This window comes from Hippopotamus amphibius, chromosome 4 (genome assembly GCF_030028045.1).
Source record: "Hippopotamus amphibius kiboko isolate mHipAmp2 chromosome 4, mHipAmp2.hap2, whole genome shotgun sequence".
In the NCBI taxonomy this organism is placed as follows: Eukaryota; Metazoa; Chordata; class Mammalia; order Artiodactyla; family Hippopotamidae; genus Hippopotamus; species Hippopotamus amphibius.
In genome coordinates, this window is record NC_080189.1 from 130,969,351 (window position 1) to 130,989,064 (window position 19,714).

General features: G+C 35.4%; 1 protein-coding gene across 2 annotated transcripts in view; it reads right to left on the reverse strand.

Moving 5' to 3' along the window:
* The window catches only part of TRDMT1 (tRNA aspartic acid methyltransferase 1), a 52,760-nt gene that overhangs the window by 17,082 nt on the left and 15,964 nt on the right, over nucleotides 1-19,714 (reverse strand). For both annotated transcript variants that reach the window (XM_057733506.1, XM_057733507.1), the window contains exons 2-3: nucleotides 10,878-10,987; nucleotides 36-112 (exon numbers count right to left, since the gene is read on the reverse strand). In XM_057733506.1, coding sequence (XP_057589489.1) covers nucleotides 36-112; nucleotides 10,878-10,987 — 187 coding nt within the window. The remainder of the gene's footprint in view (nucleotides 1-35; nucleotides 113-10,877; nucleotides 10,988-19,714) is intronic.

A 19,714-nucleotide genomic window follows, 5' to 3' on the forward strand; every position in this document is an offset into this window, starting at 1 on the left:
ACTCGTCCTAACAGAGAAATATTTATTATACATACCTTGTGAATGGCTGACAAGGAGGGCTCATTAAAATCATATTGAAAGATAATCTGTCAAACTCCTCTAGTGTAATGCCCTAAGGAATGAACATGTGGGGGGAAAGAAAGAATATAAAAACATGCGTAGAAGGGGGAAGAAGGAAAAATGCTGACTAATGACAACTAAATACATCAGAAATTGTGACACTAAAGTTTTATTTATAATGCTTAAAAGTTTATAAAACACTTAATACTTTTTAAATAAACTTTAGTTTAACTTTCCAGAGCAATTCTGTGAAGGAGGTGGAACAGTAAGCTGAAGCTATGAAAAATTAAGTGACTTCCCCCACACCCAAGAGCCAGCCAAAGCAGAGCTGGAAAACTGGACCCTACGCATTTCGTGCCTCTGTGATACCTCGAGTCTGAGACTGCTGTGCTCTCTGGAATCAAGCATGGAGAACTTCATTTTATAATTAATGATTTTCAGCAAAGGATCTAGGGAATTTTTTAACACCTCTCTATTAGTATTATTTATTTAGAAAATGTGATGTATTGACCAGTCATCATCCCGTTCGTGTATGTCTCTGTCAATTTACCACCAAGTGGAAAAAGGTTCCATTTTCAGATATCCACAATAATTACATTCTTTTACAGTTTTGTGTACTTAAAGAACCTCAAAAGATTGTAGATAAGATTAATCAAAATAATCCCTACTGGGCTAAATAGTTTTAAAATGTACTGTTTTGCTCCTACTTAGTATACAGTATTAGAACACAAACATCGAGAAATTTGGGTTTGCCAGTTCTCATTAAGCTCTCCTAGGGTACACTCTTAGCCAGAAACTTAAAGCAACAAGCCCAGAATCACAACGTTCCTAATTACGATACATTTCTAAGAAGTTCAAGTACACGAATTAATCAGGAAAAGCTTTATTCTGAGTTCTGAAAAGAGTGCGTTAACTTGGGGAACACATCATTTGTCTCTATTGTATTAAAAGTTTGAATGTACATGTCTATAGTTTTTAAATCACAGGCTTTTAAGTAGTTTAAGACATACATGTAAAAAGAAATGAAAATTAAGTATTGAAAAGTTCCTCAAGCACCTCTGGAACCCAGAGTTCTAAAGAAAACAATTGGAAAATCATGCACTCAACAGTCTGTCAGGAAACCTGGGGTAGGGCAGTACAATTAGCACAGGCACTCAAGTTACACAGCTGGTCAACACAGAGCTATTAGGAAAAACAACTTATTGACTTCACAACTGACTGTGAACTGATTAAAGCTGAATCCCTAAAATTAAAATAAAAATCAAACAACAATCTTTTACACCAGGGGAATCCTAAGTCTAGAATCTAAAGGAAGTAAACAGTTAATGCCTCCAATACTGTTAGACATAAAAAAAATTTACAATTTTAAAGGATTCTTGGATAGAGTGATTTTTTTTTTATAGTACAACCCAAATGACAGAGCAGTTACACAAAACGTAATCACTCAATTAAACCATTCACAACTTTCTTTAACCTAGCATTCCAGGTCAATAAATGCGCTGGAATTCAAGAAAGTAGTTACAGAGATGCATGGATTAACTTTAGTAATGTGTTATTTTAACACTAATGGAAATCTAATTCTTTTTCCATAACCAGGCCATTCAAGTTAACAAAAACATCCTTGCTTTCAGAGAACATTAGATCAACTCAATGTTCTAACTGTTTATCACATGTCCATGAGCAACTGTATTTGTCCCCCTACTTGTTTTACTACTTCTTTTCTCAGAAAGCTTCCTGGTTATTAATTTTCATTTAAACTTTAGGAAGACCTTGGTAGATTAGGAAACAACTTTTGACTATTTTCGTGAATTTCTTGTTAATCTACGGAGAACTAAAATTCTGTGGCACATGGTAAGTCTTCAATAAAAACTAACTGAGTGGCTATTTCCTCCCATTTCCTGCCCTATGCACTCTGATGTTGTTCGTGAATATTCATGACAATTAGATCTTTCTTGATAACTGTACTAACCATCAGTATCAAGTAATTGTCTTTGACTCGTAAATGCTTTCTGCCTTCAGACAAATCTTATCTAATACATATCAGTTCTGAAACCCGTTATCCTTTGTTATGATTTGCCTGGCATTTTTCCATTTTTTTAGGCACCATATGTTGTTCATTAAACAATGTTCATAAATTAACCCACCAATACTTCAGAGTAGCTAAGGCACACTAGCCATCGTGTGAGGTCTGGGAATACAACAGTGAACAAACCAGAGGAGGTTTCTGTTCACACGTGTACACTGTCGTCACTAGTAATTTTCCATTTTCTACCTCGATAAATCACTATTTATCTCTGTAACTGGGGAATCCTGCTTCTAGTTAAAAACCTATGTGGGACTTCCCTGGCAATTCAGTGGTTAACTCTTTGACTTCCAATGTAGGGGGTGTGGGTTGGATCCCTGGTTGAGGAGCTAAGATTCCACATGCCTTGCAGCCAAAAACAAAACAAAACAAAACAAAACAGAAGCAATATTGTAACAAATTCAATAAAAACTTAATTTTCAGGCCTGACTACAGGCAATGACAAGGGCTTCACCCAGCATGTGTCAGGGGAAAGCCCAGCTCCCCACTCCAGACTTGGTGCAAAGCCAATGCCTTGCAGTCTCTGAGGGCAGGGCGGGTGCGAAGTCTCAGGCCCCGCCCCCTCCCCCCCACAGGCAGGTCAGGCTCTTCACATATTTGCATTCCTAGGTCTCTGAGACCCTGCACAGAATCCTCTTTAGACACATCTATTTCTGCCAAGGCCTCTGTCTGGGAGGAGGAGGGGAAACCTTGAGGATACTTCTCCTGCCATAACTAACACCCGACACTGCATCTGACACTATTCTTCCCAGTTTTCTTTTTTTGATTTGGTTTATGGCTAAATCCTATTTTCATTCATAATGGCTTTCCACCCCATACTTCTCCCGTCTTTTCTTATTTCTGTTTGGAAAAGAAATAGAGTGTTAGAATAGAAATATCTTTTTTGTGCCACATTCAATCAGAAGTCCCAAAGAAAATTGTTCACAAGTCTAACTTCTGCACTAAAGAGTAAGTTATTGAAGGTAAACACTATCTCTCAGTCGTATTTCTGTTCCCCCTAAGGGCTCAATAACTTGCATGAAGTAAATGTTCAAATGATCAGAATATGTTGTTTTATTAAACTTAAAATCCCTGAAGTCTCTCATTACTCCCAAGTTCTCCATTAACCTTCCACCCCCTTTTTCAACAAGACCCCAATGTAATCCTGATATGTTTGACCTGGACATGATACAGTCTTTCCACGTCAGAACAGGGCTGAAGAGAACATCTGAGAAGAGACTAAAAAGCAGTAGGAAGGTAGATTGTCTTTTGTCTTATAGACACCATTGCAATGAACTGATTCTCTCCTTTCAAATGAGCTGGAGGTACCTACCTCCATTCTTCCCTCTCCCTAGCATTCTTATATCATATGCAGATAATACGATCTATTATCATCTATTAAAACTGGCACCGAAATAGAATTATCACTAGAAAAATGGATACAGATATATTATTCTAAATGCCCCCAAATTTCCACTGGCATAAGAACCCCAGTCAGTCCCCAAATAGGTGAAGAATTTCTGTTTCTCTAAGAAGGTAAAACAGAAAGGAAGGTTAAGTTGCTGAACATAATGGGTGCTTTACTGAGGTTTTGTTGTTGTTTTATACTTTGTTTACTGGAAGAAAACTCTCACTGAATTGGATACCTGGCTGCATCAACTCTTTTTTTTTTTTCTTTTAAAGCTCTTTATTGGAATCTAATTGCTTTACACCCTCGTACCAGCTTCTGAGGTATACCACAGTCACTCAGCTGTATTTATACACATATCTGCATAGCCCCTCCCTCCCGTGACTCCCCCCCACCCTCCCCATCCCAGCCCTCTAAGGCATCACCCATCATCAAGTTGATCTCCCTTTGTTATACAGCAACTTCCCACTGGCTATCTATTTTACAGTTGGAAGTATATACATGTCTATGCTACTCTCTCACTTCGTCCCAGCTTCCCCTTCGCCCCCTGCCCCCCCAACCCCGAGTCCTCCAGTCCATTCTCTGCATCTGCATCCTTATTCTTGTCTTGTCACTGGGTTCATCAGTACCATTTACTTTTTTTTAGATTTCGTATATATGAGTTAGCACACAATATTTGTTTTTATCTTTCTGGCTTACTTTGCTCTGTATGACAGACTCTAGGTCTCTCCACCTCATTACATATAGCTCCATTTCCTTCCTTTTTATAGCTGAGTAATATTCCATTGTACATATATGCCACATCTTCTTTATCCATTCATTTGTTGATGGGCATTTAGGTTGCTTCCATGTCCTGGCTATCGTAAGTAGTGCTGCAATGAACATTATGGTACATCTTTCCTTCTGGATTATGGTTTTCTCTGGGTGTATGCCCAGTAGTGGGATTACTGGATCATAGGGTAGTTCTATTTTTAGTTTTTTAAGGAACCTCCAAACTGTTTTCCATAGTGGCTGTACCAACTTACATTCCCACCAACAGTGCAGGAGAGTTCCTTTTTCTCCACACCCTCTCCAGCATTTGTTGTTTCTAGATTTTGTGATGATGGCCATTCTGACCGGTGTGAGGTGATACCTCATCATGGCTTTGACTTGCATTTCTCTGATGATGAGTGATGTTGAGCATCTTTTCCTGTGTTTTTTGGCCATCTGTATGTCTTCTTTGGAGAAATGTCTATTTAGGTCTTCCACCCATTTGTGGATTGGGTTATTTGCTTTTTTGGTATTAAGCTGCATGAGCTGCTCGTATATTTTGGAGATTAATCCTTTGTCCGTTGCTTCATTGGCAAGTGTTTTCTCCCATTCTGAGGGTTGTCTTCTTGTCTTGTTTATGGTTTCTTTCACTGTGCAAAGGCTTTGAAGTTTCATTAGGTCCCACTTGTTTATTCTTGATTTTATTTCCGTTATTCTAGGGGTAGCTCAAAAAGGATCTTGCTTTGATGGATGTCATAGAATGTTCTGCCTATGTTTTCTGCTAGGAGTTTTATAGTGTCTGGCCTTACATGTAGGTCTTTAATCCATTTGGAGTTTATTTTTGTGTATGGTGTTAGAAAGTGTTCTAATTTCATTCTTTTCTATGTAGCTGTCCAATTTTCCCAGCACCACTTACTGAAGAGGCTGTCTTTTTTCCATTGTATATTCTTGCCTCCTTTGTCAAAGATAAGGTGCCCATATGTGCTTGGGCTTACCTCTGAGTTCTCTATTCTGTTCCATTGATCTTCCTTTCTGTTTTTGTGCCAGTACCATACTGTCTTGATCACTGTGGCCTTGTAGTATAGCTTGAAGTCAGGAAGCCTAATTCCACCAACTCCGTCTTTCCTTCTCAAGATTGCTTTGGCTATTCAGGGTCTTTTGTGTTTCCATACAAATTGTAAGATTTCTTGTTCTAGTTCTGTGAAAAATGCCATTGGTAATTTGAGAGGGATTGCGCTGAATCTGTAAATTGCTTTGGGTAGTATAGTCATTTTCACAACGTTGATTATTCCAATCCAAGAACATGGTATGTCCCTCTATCTGTTTGTGTCGTCTTTGATTTCTTTCATCAGCGTCTTATAGTTTTCTGCATACAGGTCTTTTGCCTCCTTAGGCAGGTTTATTCCTAGGTATTTTATTCTTTTTGTTGAAATGGTAAATGGGAGAGTTTCCTTAATTTCTCTATGCTCTTGCATCAACTTTTAAACATTTATATTAAATTTAAATTTAGATTAAATTTTTTAAAATAAAATAATTTTGCTATCAAACTCTATGTCACAGAAATTTTGGAACCTAAATGCACATTGTCTGCATATTAGAGTCAATTGAAAATTACTTTTTAGTAGGTATCTTCCTTCTGACCCCACATTTACTTTCACCCTATGTCCATGATGAGATGGGTGGACTGACTGTAGTCTGTCATGATGTTTATGAAGTTCACTGCGACCAGCTACTTGGAAAGATGATGTTATCTCCATAGTACTCCTCTCTATGATGCCCATGGAGAAAGATATTCTGTTCTCAGTACCAGTGACTGATGTTGAAAGTAGATTACTTCTACCTTTTGGATACTCAATCATAGAGCTAGGAAATGTTCCCATTACATACTGGCTGAAAGAAAGCTTAAAACAAATCTGTTGGATCAGCAAAATGTGGTATATCCATGTAGTGGAATATTATTCAGCCATTAAGAGAAATGAAGTACTGATACATGCTAGAACATGGATATATGGAAACAGTATGCTAAATTCAAGAATCCAGACCAAAAAAAAGGCCACATATTGTATGACCCCATTTATATGAAATGTCTACAATAGTCAAATCCATAGACAGAAAGTAGATTAGAGGCTGCAGGGGTTGGAGGGAAGGAGAAATGGGAAGCGACTGCTAATGTGTACAGGATTACTTTTAGGAGGCTGAAAATGTTCTAGAATTAGAAAGCGGTAATGAAAAATTACACATTGGAAAGAAAAAAAGAAAGCTCTTAAATATACAGCAATAGAGTGTGCTTCTAAAATGAAACACACAGAGTAAAACAGACTAAAAATGAGTACTCTTGGTGACCAGTAGGAGGATATGAAGATCTTACGATAAATCTAATTTAAATATAAGGACAAAGATAGGACAGAATTAAAGGGATGGAAAAAATATACACACACAAACACTAATCATAAGAGCAGAAGTTATATTAATATATTAATTTAAGAAGCTATATTAATGCCAAGAAAAGTAGACCTCAGAACAAGAAATAATTCTTAGGGATAAAGAGGGACATTTTGTAATGATAAAAGGGTCAATTAATCAAGAAAACAATCATAAAATATATACTCTTAATAACAGAGCTTCTGGATCAAATGAAGCAAACACTAAAAGGAAAAACAGATACATTGGCCGTTGTGCTTAGATATTACAACACCCTTCTCTTAGCAACTGATAGAAAAAATCAGTAAGGATATAGAAAAATTGACAATACTATCAAGTAACTTGACCCTATTGACATTTATAAAACATTCCACCAAACAAAAACAGAATATATATTCTTTCCAACAGTACACAGAGCTTTCACTGACAGACTGAATTCTGGGCCATAACACAAGTCTCAACCAACTTAAAATAACTGAAATCATCCACAGTATGACCCCAGTAAAATAAAAATGAGAAGTCAACAGAAAGATATCTGAAAAATTCCTAAATATTTGGAAATTTTAAAACCATACTTACAAATATCACATGGGCCAAAGAAGAAATCAGAAGAGAAATTAGAAAATATTTTGAGCTGAATGAAAATGAACATACAACATATGAAAATTTGTGATATGTAGCCAAAACTAAGAAAATGTATAGCATTCAGTGTTTACATTAAAAAAGAAAAATAATCTCAAGTCAATCAACTAGAGTTCCACTGTAAGAAATATAAAAAGAGTAAATTAAACACAAAGTAGGAAAAAAATAATTAAGATGAGTAGAAATTAGTGAAATAGTGAGCAAATGAACAATAGATAAAATCAATTCCATCCAAACCTGTTTACTTGAAAAGAGCAATAAATTTGGTAAGACTCCAGCTTCAGTAATAAAGGAAAAAACAGAAAAGATACAAATTACTAACATCAGGAATGACATACAGAACATCACTACAGATCATACAGATAAAGAAAGGATATAAGGAAATATGATGAACAATATTATCCCAATATATCTGACAAATTAGATTAAAAAGATATGTTTCGTCAAAGACACAAATTTCCAAAACTGAATTAAAAATGAATAGAAAGCCTCGATAGTCTCATAGTAATTAAATAAATTAAATTCATAATTAAAAACCTTCACACAAAGAAAACTCCAGGCCCTGATGGCTCCACTGATGAAATTCTATCATTTATAGAAGAACTAATATTTGTTTTTCACAAACTCTTACAGAAAATATAAGGCTAGTATTACCCTAATATCAAAACCATACAAACATGAGGAAACTGCAAAAAGTCACCTATAAAAATAAATGCAAAAATACATAAAACTTATGCTATATCATGACATGTATGGTTTATCACAGGAATGCAATACTGACTTAACATTCAAAAAAAGAATTGATGTGATCATCATATTATTGGAGGAAAAGGGGAAATGATATAATCATGTCAAAAGATGCAAAAAAAAAAAATTTGACAAAACTCAGAACCCACTCATAAATACAGATTCTCAAAAAATGAAATAAAAGGAAATTTCTTCAACTTGATAAAAGGCATCTATGAAAAATACACAATTAACATCTACAAAATGATAAATGACTGAATGTTCTCCCCTAAGATCTGGAAGAAGGCAAGGATGTCCAATGTCACACTTTTTGTTCAACATTGTAAAGAAGGTCTTACACAATGCAATAAGGCAAGAAAAAAAGGTATGCTGGTTGCAAGGGAAAAGTATAACTTTTTCTCAGACAATACAATTGTACATGTTAAAAATCCTAAAAAATCAATATTAAAGTTACCAGAACTAATAAGTTAATATAGCCAAGTCTTAGGATACCAGGTCAATAAATAAAAATAAGTGTAAGTCTAGTACACTAAATATTGCAAAATATAGCTGATACAAATTAAAGAAGACCTAAATAAGTGAAGCAAGATACCATGTTCATGGATTGCAAGATTCTCTTTTATGAAGACACCAGTTTTTCCAAAACCAATCAGTGAAATTCCAATTAAAATATCTTTTTTTTTTGTAGAAATTGGCAAGCTGATTCTGAAATTTACACAGAAATATAAATAAGAGACTAGCCAAAATAATCTTGAAAAAGAAAATCTGAAGTTTGAGAACTTACACTGCCTGAATTTAATATATATTATAAGGCTATAGTAACCCATAGTGTGCTATTGATGTAAGGATAAATATATAGATACTACTGAAGAGAGAATCCAGAAATACACTCACACATACATGTTCTATGTTTTTATAAAGGTGTCAAGGAAATGGGGGAAAGGACAGTCTTTTTAGAAAATGGTGTTAGGGGAGTCAAGGAAGGGAGGGAATACGGGGATATGTGTATAAAAACAGATGATTGAACCTGGTGTAACCCCCCCCCCCAAAAAAAAAAAAAAGAAAAAGAAAATGGTGTTAGGACAATTTTAGAAAAAAATAAATGACCTCTACCTCAGACTACACACAAAAACATAACTTTAAATGCGTCATAAACCTAAATGTGAAAGCCAAAACTATAAAACTTCTACAAGAAAACAGGAAAATGTGAGGTAAACAAAGATTTCTTAGAACATGCACAAAGTGCCCCATAAAAGAAAAAGAAAGATAAGTAACTTCTGCACTTTGATGAACACAACTAAGGAAATGAAAAGACAAGTTACAGAACTGGAGAAAATATCTGTTATACATATTTTTGACAAACAACTTGAATCTAGAAAATTTAAATAACTCTTAAAACTAAATGATAATAGCGCAAACATACCAAACAATAAAAAATGGGAAAGAAATTTCATCATAGAAGACACAGAAATGGCCAATAAGCACATGAGAAAGTACTCAGCATTATCAGTCACAGGGGAAATGCAAACGAAAATCTCAATATCGCTGTACGCTCACAACTGGCTAAAATTTAAAAGACTGACAACAGCAACTGTTGGTAAGGATGTGAAACAACTGAAACACTTAAACATTGATTGTGTGACTGTAAAATGGTATGAACACTACGGAAAACAGTTGGTAATTTCTCATAAAGTTAAAAAACTTTATAATATGATAGAGCAATTCCACTCCTATGTATTTATCCACAAGAAATAAAAACAAAACTTGTACATGAATCTTCATAGCAACTTTTTTATAACAGTCAAAAACTGGAAACAATCTAAATGTCAAACATTATGTGAATGGATATACATTTTCTAGTATATGAAATATTCCGCTGCACAGAATATCACTGAACAATAATGAAGAGCCGACTACTGATAGATACACAACATGGGTAAATGCAAAAAGAAAAAAAATTACGCTAAAGAAATCACACTCAAAATAGTTACACTCACGATTTTATTTATGGTATGACTAGAAATGGAAAATTCAATCTGTGATGACTGAAAGCAGATCAGTGGTTGCCTGGGGTTGGGGTCAGAGATTGAGTAAAACGAGGCACTAAGGAACATTTTAGGGTGATGAATATATTACATCTTGATTGTGGCTACACAGCTGCATATACTGGTCAAAACTCAAACTACACACTTACAATGAGTGCAGTCTACTGTATATAAATTATGGCTTCATGAGAAATTTGTGTGTCAAATGTTTTGCAACATGAAATTGGGAGAAAAACACAATTTCATATTATTTTAAAAATAAAGTGTTAAACACTTCTGCTGAGTTCATCACAGGCAAAACAGTATCTTTAACTTTGATAGGCTTCAACAGAAAGCATTCAACAAGTAATAACCAACGACTTTTTTTACTTTTTTTCCACTCGTGCTATATTGAACATGAGTACTACTTCAAAATAAAGAATCAAAGTTTAATATCATTACAGAATCAAGCATTTAGAAGTCAAGCATATTCTTAAATTTCAATTCTTTCTCTCAGAGACCAGAATATTGACTGTCTCTCTCTAAAGCTAGAAATTTGAAAAAAAGGCAAAAAGGCAAAAAATAACATGCTATTTTCTGATAGGATAAAAAATGTTAATTTCAATTCCCTTCTCCTAAACTGTTGCATTTATATATGACTTATCTTCAAATGAAGACACCAGGAGCCAGTATCTTGCAGTATTTCTTAATCACATTTTCCTTGCTATATATACTTACTAAAACAATCGGAATTGTTACTCACTTCGATTGTCTTGGCCAGTAACTGTGTGTGAGGAAAATTATACTTGTATACTTCGTTAGCAACAGTGTTTACATCAACCGCAGCCACCACCTGTGCAGGTATACAGCTTTCTGTAATGATAAATGGAATATCTTAAAACGTCAAGTCCTTAACAACAATTTGTTCACTATAGAGAGAAGCCAAAATAACAGAACTTTGTAGTACGTTTCCTCACTTCCTCAAGTATCTGGCCAGATCTCAGGGTGTCAGTGGACAACAGAGCCAGCAGGAGCCAGGCACCAAGTGGAACATTTATGTACCTTTGGTTCATCTCTCTCAACAGCATTCTAATGCTAAAAATAAGATTTAAATGTTTCAGTCATCACCTCTCATATTTGCTTTCCTTCCTCCATTAAGATATACATTTATGAGTTGAATGGAAAGTTTTCCTAATTAAACCAAACCAAAAATAGAAAAGTGAAGTATATTCTTAAAAGCCATATCACTTGGAAATTTATAAATAAATTACAACCATTTGTTCCTCACCTTCTAACATTAATACAATGCTGCATCCCAATACCGCTGAAAATGCTTTTAGGTAAGTTTTGATAAGTTTCAGGTAAATCTGTTGTTTTTTTTTTTAAAATAGCTTTATTGACACGTAACACACATAACACAAAATTCACCCACTGAAGACTTAGGTAAGTTTTTAAATGAGATGAAAAATTAATTGGTGTCTAAATGTAAAAGTTCACAGACCAAAAATTTTAAATTTTGATAGACCAGGAGAGGAGGTGAGAAGAGTGAGAGAAATAATCACAAGGGCATGTCTTCCTTCATTGCCCTTCTGTCTTGCAGCTAAAGAAAGACATTTTCATAGGCTTTCAGATTCAGAGAATTTTGCCATAGTCTTTAAATGGCACTTAAGATTTGAATTGTGTAAACGCAGCTGCTGTTACATTTTTTTAATTACCACCCTCTTTGCACTTCTTCCCCCAAACACATACAAACCCAAATCAGTAGAAAATGTGAACAGTTTTTTAAAATAAAAGTATTTGAGACATCTTAGGAAAATCATCAGGTAAAATGTTACAAAATTACATAGTAGCTCCAAACAGCTATTTCTTTAGTAATTATTTTTGTTAATAGTTAAATAGTTTAATATCAAAAAATGAAAAATATTAGGATGTGAGGAGCTAGGCTTCATGCAGCAGGCACCTGAAAATAAAACCCAGATCACGGAAGAAGGCGCAACAATCACAACCCAACACGGAGGCCTAGAAAAGATGATGCACAGAAAAAACAAGGGGATAAATGTGTCTATGTAAATATTTACTACATGTCTGCTACTAGGCTCAAGACCCTGGGCTAGCACCAGTTATCTTCTAGGTACCCTGCTGCTTTGTGTATAGCTCACTGGAAACTTCAGGGTCCAGTTAGTAATATCATAGGCAGCTGCCTCTAATTGAGTTCAAATTCAATAACTAGTTTACTTGCCTTTGTATAAAGTAAATTTAAGTTCCAAATTATATCTTTGTCAAAGGCATCAGAGAGATCTTGGAACATAAATCAGGAAGGTTTTTAAACAAACTAACAAAAATTAGTACATAAGGATCAATCTGCAAAATCACAAACTTTATAATCCAGGTCAAGAACTAAACAACTACTAATCATTGTAAGAGAGCTAGGAATTAAACTTCATTGAACTATTCCACTGTTTTGCTAAATAAGATCTGTTGTAATTAGCATGATGTAGCCTGCTTGCCTTTATATTATATATATAGCAAACTGGGAATGTCTGGAGTTAGTTGATATGATTTTTCTCCTTTTTCAGGCTGACCAAAAATCCATAGTGATGTGCCGAATCTATACCATAATCAATAATTAATTTTATGTTCTTGCATGATGTGCCTGGAAGACATAAAAACTGACAAAAAGCAATTGCCAAATGAGTGTTTCATATGGTGAAGCAAGAACTGATGAACCGAAAATTCCTCAGGAAACAATAGATTTTTAGTCAATAAACAAATGTACTATTTGCACATATTTTAGATTGTTATAAAATTAGGATCTACTGCGTGACCTGAAAAATTATTTCCATGATGAAAAATAAACATACTAAGATCTTACTGACACTAATTCACCCTGCCTTCAAAACAGAACTGTTTTGGGGTATACTGTGTTTCCAAGGAAAAAGTTAAACTTATAAATAACACTCTTAAAAAGCAAGAATTTAATTTTATCAAAATCTTAAATTGAGTGCCAAAGACAAGTTGTCTTGATATTTCTTACTGTACACTTTACAGCCTACAAAAATCTTTGTTAAGCTGAATACACAGGTTTTGAAAATGTTTAACTAAAAATATCCAAACAAATATAATTCAACAGATTTTTGCCTAAGTGAGCTCCAGAACTTAAGTGAGCCAGGAGTGCTAATTCTCAAAGGGGAGAGAACTGGGGAAAGGGGATCCACGGGATCTTCTGGGGAAGGAGAGGAGAGGATGTGTTTTCAGTACTTTGATCTATTGCTTTACCTGGATTTTATTCACGATATTTCAGTTGTTATTCTGGATTGTATATTTATCAACAGGAAGCATGGGTGAAAAAGGCGAGACACTCTAGTTAGAGAAATGCAACCTAAATGATTTTAAAAGATTGTCAGTTTAGAGCTACAAGGAAAGGATAAGGAGTATCATACTCCCATTTATATGAGACCTAATCTAAAAAAAGGCAGATTCAGTTTTGTCAAGAGAGACTTCTAGGTGAAATGTTAGAAACGTCACTGAAAATACATGCAGAATTCCTGCTCTTAAATATGTTTCCTGTTTAAGTGGACAAGAAACACACATACACCACATTTGAATAGGGATTATTTTCCTTCTTTTTCTGGTCACACTTTCTGGAAAAATTGAAGGGAAGAACCGCTGGTTGGTAGTAGTAAAAAGGTACAAGTTCACACTCTACCTGCCTTTCCTAACCAAGTAAATCAAAAAAGTTTAATTGTTCATGCGTAGCTAGGGTGGGGAAGAAAATCATTATTTTAAAATGTAAATAAACTTACTGCCCTACTTTGAAATAAGGAAAGTAGCTTTTTTTTCCTTCTCTTCCTTATCGGTTTTTTTTCTGAACTATATCTCATATAGGTGAGTAATTATTGAATTACCTCATTATAATCACACCTGAAACATCTAATCAGGTATGTTAACACTGACATCTAGTTGTGAAATGGAAGATCAGTTGAATACACCCAATGTGTATTTCTTTTCACTCAAAGTGATAGTTTAATTAAGAATAAAAGTATTAAACAAAAACAGACATGCAAGGATTCTGAATTTAAAATGATTGCCAAAGTATACTTATTTATTTTTAAAGATTCTTGCATTTCAAAAAGCACAAAATGGGTTGCATTTCTTTACACTAACAATGAAGTATCAGAAAGGGAATGTAAAGAAACAAACCCTTTTAAAATCACACACACACACACACACACACACCCCCCACACACACACCAAAAACAAAAAACTTAGGAATACACCTGACCAAGGATGTGAAAGACTTATATGCTGAGAATTATAAAACATTAATAAAGGAAACTTAAGATGATTCGAAGAAATAGAAAGATCTCCCATGCTCTTGGACTGGAAGAATTCATAGTGTTAAAATGGCCATACTACACAAAACAACCTACAGATCTAATGCAATTCCTATCAAATTACCCATGACGTTTTTCATATAACTAGAACAAATAACCCTAAAATTTATATGGAACCGGAATTGCCAAAGCAATCCTGAAGAAAAAGAACAAAGCAAGAGGCATAACCCTCCCAGACTTCAGACAATACTACAGAGCTACAGTAATCAAAACAACAGGGTATTGGCACAAAAACAGACATATGGATCAATGGAACAGAACAGAGAGCCCAGAAATAAACCCACACACCTATGGACAATTAATCTTTGAGTCAAGATTATACAATGGAGTCAAGAATATACAATGAGGGAAAACTCTCTTCAACAAGTGGTGTTGGGAAAGTTAGCCACACATAAATCAATGAAGTTAGAACACTCCCTCACACCATACATAAAAATAAACTCAAAATGGCTTAAAGACTTAAACATAAGACATAACACCATAATGCTCCTAGAGGAAAACATAGACAAAACATACTCTGACATAAACTGTATCAACGTTTTCTTAGGTCAGTCTCCCAAGGCAATAGAAATAAAAGCAAAAAATAAACAAATGGGACCTAAACAAACTTACAAGTTTTTGCACAGCAAAGGAAACTATAAACAAAACGAACCTAAGACAATCTATGGAATGGGAGAAAATATGTGCAAATGATGAGACTGACAAGGGCTTAGTTTCCAAAATATACAAACAGCTCATACAACTTAACAACAACAACAACAAAAACCCAATCGAAAAATGGGTTTCTCCAAAGAACACATACAGATGGCCAACAGGCACATGAAAAGATGCTCAACATCACTAATTACTAGAGAAATATATATCAAAACTGCAATGAGGTACAACCTCACATCATTCAGAATGGCCATCATTAAAAAGTCTACAAATAATAAATGCTGGAGAAGGTGTGGAGAAAAGGGAACCCTCCTACAATGTTGGTGGGAATGTAAGTTGGTGGTGCAGCCACTATGGAAAACAGTATGGAGGGTCCTCAAAAAACTAAAACTAGAGTTGCCATATGATCCAGCAGTCCCACTCCTGGGCATATATCTAGAGAAAACTATAATTTAAAAAGATACAGGGGCTTCCTAGGTGGTGCAGTGGTTAAGAATCTGCCTGCAGGGGACACGGGTTCAATCCCTGCTCCAGGAAGATCCCACATGCCGCAGAGCAACTAAGCCCGTGTGCCACAACTATTGAGCCTACACTCTAGAGCCCACGAGCCACAACTACTGAAGTCCACGCGCCTACAGCCTGTGCTCCACAACAAGAAAAGTCACCGCAACGAAGAGTAGCCCCCGCTCACAACTAAATAAAGCCTGCGCACAGTAAAAAAAAAAAAAAAGACCCAACACAGCCAATAAAATTAATTAATTAATTAATTTAAAAAAAATAAAAAGATACACGCACCCCCTATGTTCACAGCAGCACTACTCACAATAGCCAAGACATGGAAACAACCTAAATGTCCACTGACAGATGAATGGATAAAGAAGATGTGGTACATATATACAATGGAATACTACTCAGCCATAAAAAAGAATGAAATATTGCCATGTGCAGCAACATGGATGGACACAGAGATGATCATACTAAGTGAAGTAAGTATAAAGTGTATGTGTATGCATGCACATTAAGGAAAAAAAGCAAATGTTAACAGAGGCTATATCTTGATGGTACAGGTGGAATTCTGGGGCAATTTTTACCTCTTCCTTTAAACTTTTTTGGATTATTTGTGGGGTGTTTTTTTTTTAACAATAATAATGTGGTATTTTATAATCAAAGAAAAGCAAATAAACACAAAACTTTTTGTCTTGGAACAAAAGAATTCAATACTTCTCTTGGTTATAGCCTTGAGAAACCACAAAAGAAAAGTAATTTTCAAGGACAGACAAGAATACATTCTTATATACTGGATACATTCTCAAAACACACACAGGCAGAGCTGCGTGCACACGCGCACGTGCACACACACACGCCAGCAAACAGTTGTAACTCAATGCATTATTTTATCCCACCAACACAATAGTCAAAAGAGTAAAAAACAATAAGAATTAAACTACACTGACGTAGTTTTTTAGAGGGCACAAGAATTAGCATATGGCCCAAAATATAATGCGTTGAAAGCTACCTATTTAAATACCTAATAGAATTCAAGGGATAGAAAACTGTCTTCTCCATTTTTCTCATGACATTTAAGACCTTCACCATAAGCTCTTAAATTAAGGGCATGACCATGTTTAAAAACACATTTACTTTAAAAAACACATACAATCCAGCCTATTACAGTTTAAACAACAAAGACTATTTTACAGAAATTTGCTATGAGTAAATGAACATCTATGAACAGTTCATCACTACAAAATGTTGAAACGTTTTTGGTGATGCTTTCTCATAATTTAAAAGATGACAATTTCTGACATATTCATTCTGACAAAATCAATGAAGAAATGACAAATGATATAAGCATCAGTATCCTGAATCTAGTTAGTCGTGAATGAAAAAAAAAGACTCATAAAAATAAAATTATGTTATCAATTATAAAGGTCCTTAAGATTAAACTAGAAACTCTTCTCCTGCCATTCTGAGCCCCCTGTGCTTTATAGTAAACCGTCCTTGAAAGCTTATACAGTACGTTTCATCATTATAAACTTTATGAAATTTTAAACCCTATCCTGAATTTCTGCTACAGGCACCTCTGAAAGAACAATTAAGTTTTACAATTCTGCACTAGACCAGAAGGCACAGGCTAGTCCTAAGACCTCAGAGGAAAACACCCTTCAATTACTTCATCCCTCATTTTCCTCCTCCATACTCCTCCTAAGTATATGCAAACTTTTTTCCTCTAAGCCACATAGTACTCAACAAATATTAGCTATCATTATTTTTAAATCAAGACTGTCACAGGCACACCCTGCAGAGATCTTTTATTCAAAGTGTGTGCATGTGCACACACACGTGTGTGTGTGTGTCTGTTCACATGTCCCAAGAAAGAAAGACTGAGAACATGGATATCTGACTAGTTAGCTCTTTCTCTGCCTGTGTTTGAATTTTAGCTCCACTATTTCCAACTGTGTGACTTAGACAAGTTCCTTGACCTCCTCATGCCTCACTGTCTTTACCTGTAAAACAGAGATAAAAAGTTCCTCTGTCAAAAAAAAAAAAAAAAAAAAGTACCTCTGTCATACTCTTCTGAAGATTAAATTAATACCTATAAAGCTCTTACATTTGTGCTGGCCATATAGTAATCACTCAATAAATGTTTGCTATTATTATCAAAAGTATAAAGACTTTTTTTAATAAAGTTACTTTTATTTTTTAATAATAATAATTAATTGATTAATTGGCTGTGTTGGGTGTTTGTTGCTGTGCGCAGGCTCTCTCTAGTTGAGGCGAGCAGGCTACTCTTTGTTGCGGTGGGCAGGCTTCTCATAGCAGTGGCTTCTCTTTGTTGTAGGGCACGGGATCTAGGCACATGGGCTTCAGTAGTTATGGCACTTGGGCTCAATATTTGTGGCTTGCGGGCTCTAGGGCACAGGCTCAGTAGTTGCGGCTCATGGGCTTAGTTGTTCCGCGGCATGTGGGATCTTCCCAGACCAGGGATCAAACCCGTGTGCCCTGCGTTGGCAGGTGGGTTCTTAACCACTGCGCCACCAGGGAAATCCCAAAAGTACAAAGACTTTTAAAAATAAGAATATCAAATGCTAAAAAAAAAAAAAAAACAGGTGTGATGGGAATTCTCACTACAGATGTGAACATCAATTGAGGATTCAGCGTTTTAGGAGTAGTTTGGCAGTATGCATCTAAAGTCTTAAAAATTGCTTTGGACTTACCAATTTTATCTTTGGGCACATATAAGGTATGGCATACAGAATAATGACCCCTCAAAGATATCCACACCTGAATCCCTGAAGCCTGTGAAATGCTACCTTACATGGCAATGGGGACTTGGCAGATATGACTAAGGATCTTGTTAAAAAGAGGAGATTACCCTGGGTTATGATGATAGGCCTGATATAATCACAAGCAGGATGGAGGAGGGTTAGAGGCAGAGAAGGAGATGTGATGAGGGAAGTAGCAGTCAGAGAGAAAGATCTGAAGATGCTACACTTCTGGCTTTGAAGATGCAGGAAGGGGTCATAAGCCAACTGCAGGTGACCTACAGATGCTGAAGGCCAGCAAACAGATTCTCTCCTATGGCCTCCAGAAGGAATCAGCCCTGGCAACACCCTGATTTTAAGACATCTGACCCCTAGAACTGTAAGATAATATATTTGTGTTGTTTTAAGCCATTAAGTTTATGGTAAATTGTTATAGCAGCAATAGGAAACTAATATACAAGGCAATAGCAGAGCTGTAAAGATTTACATAAAGTATAAATGCTATTTTATTTATAATAGTGAAAATTACAAGCAACCTACTGTGGACATTCCATAAAATGGAATGTCACACAACCATTAAAAACCAAGTTTACAAATACATCTAATGGCAAGGAAAAACTCAAGATATTCTAAGTGAAAAAAGCTATAATTTAATGTTCATGAAAACATGTAGTATGCAGACTGAAAACTTATAATCTAAATCCTCAACAGGCTTTATCCCTGCATGAGCATCATATATGATTTTTATTTTTAAATTCTCTTCTCCATTTGTGTAGCACCAGTATTTGCTAGCAGACCATGATCTCTGGAGGAAAGAACACTGCATGTCTACGTGCCTCCATGTCACACAGCACAGTAACTGACGCAGAAACCAGTCAATTATGATGTCCTGAATGAATAAAGGAGTATGTTTTCAGTACTTCCCAATTTTTAACAAATGTATTGTAGATACAGTTAAAAATAAAAACAGCACTAAATGTAAAAATAAATTTTTTTTGGCCACATCATGCGGCATGCAGGATCTTAGTTCCCTGACCAGGGATGGAACCCAGGGCCCCTGCATTGGAAGCGTGGAGTCTTAATCACTGGACCACCAGGGAAGTCCCCCAGAATGATATTTTTAAAATATTCAACTTCACTTACAATCAGAAAATTAAAATAACGATTTCACTTAGTAAATGCTATAGTCTTAAATATTATATTGGCATATTTATGGTCATGCAAACACTATGAGATTTTACTGGTAGGTCCTTTTAAAAAGGACCTTGACAATACCATCAATCTTT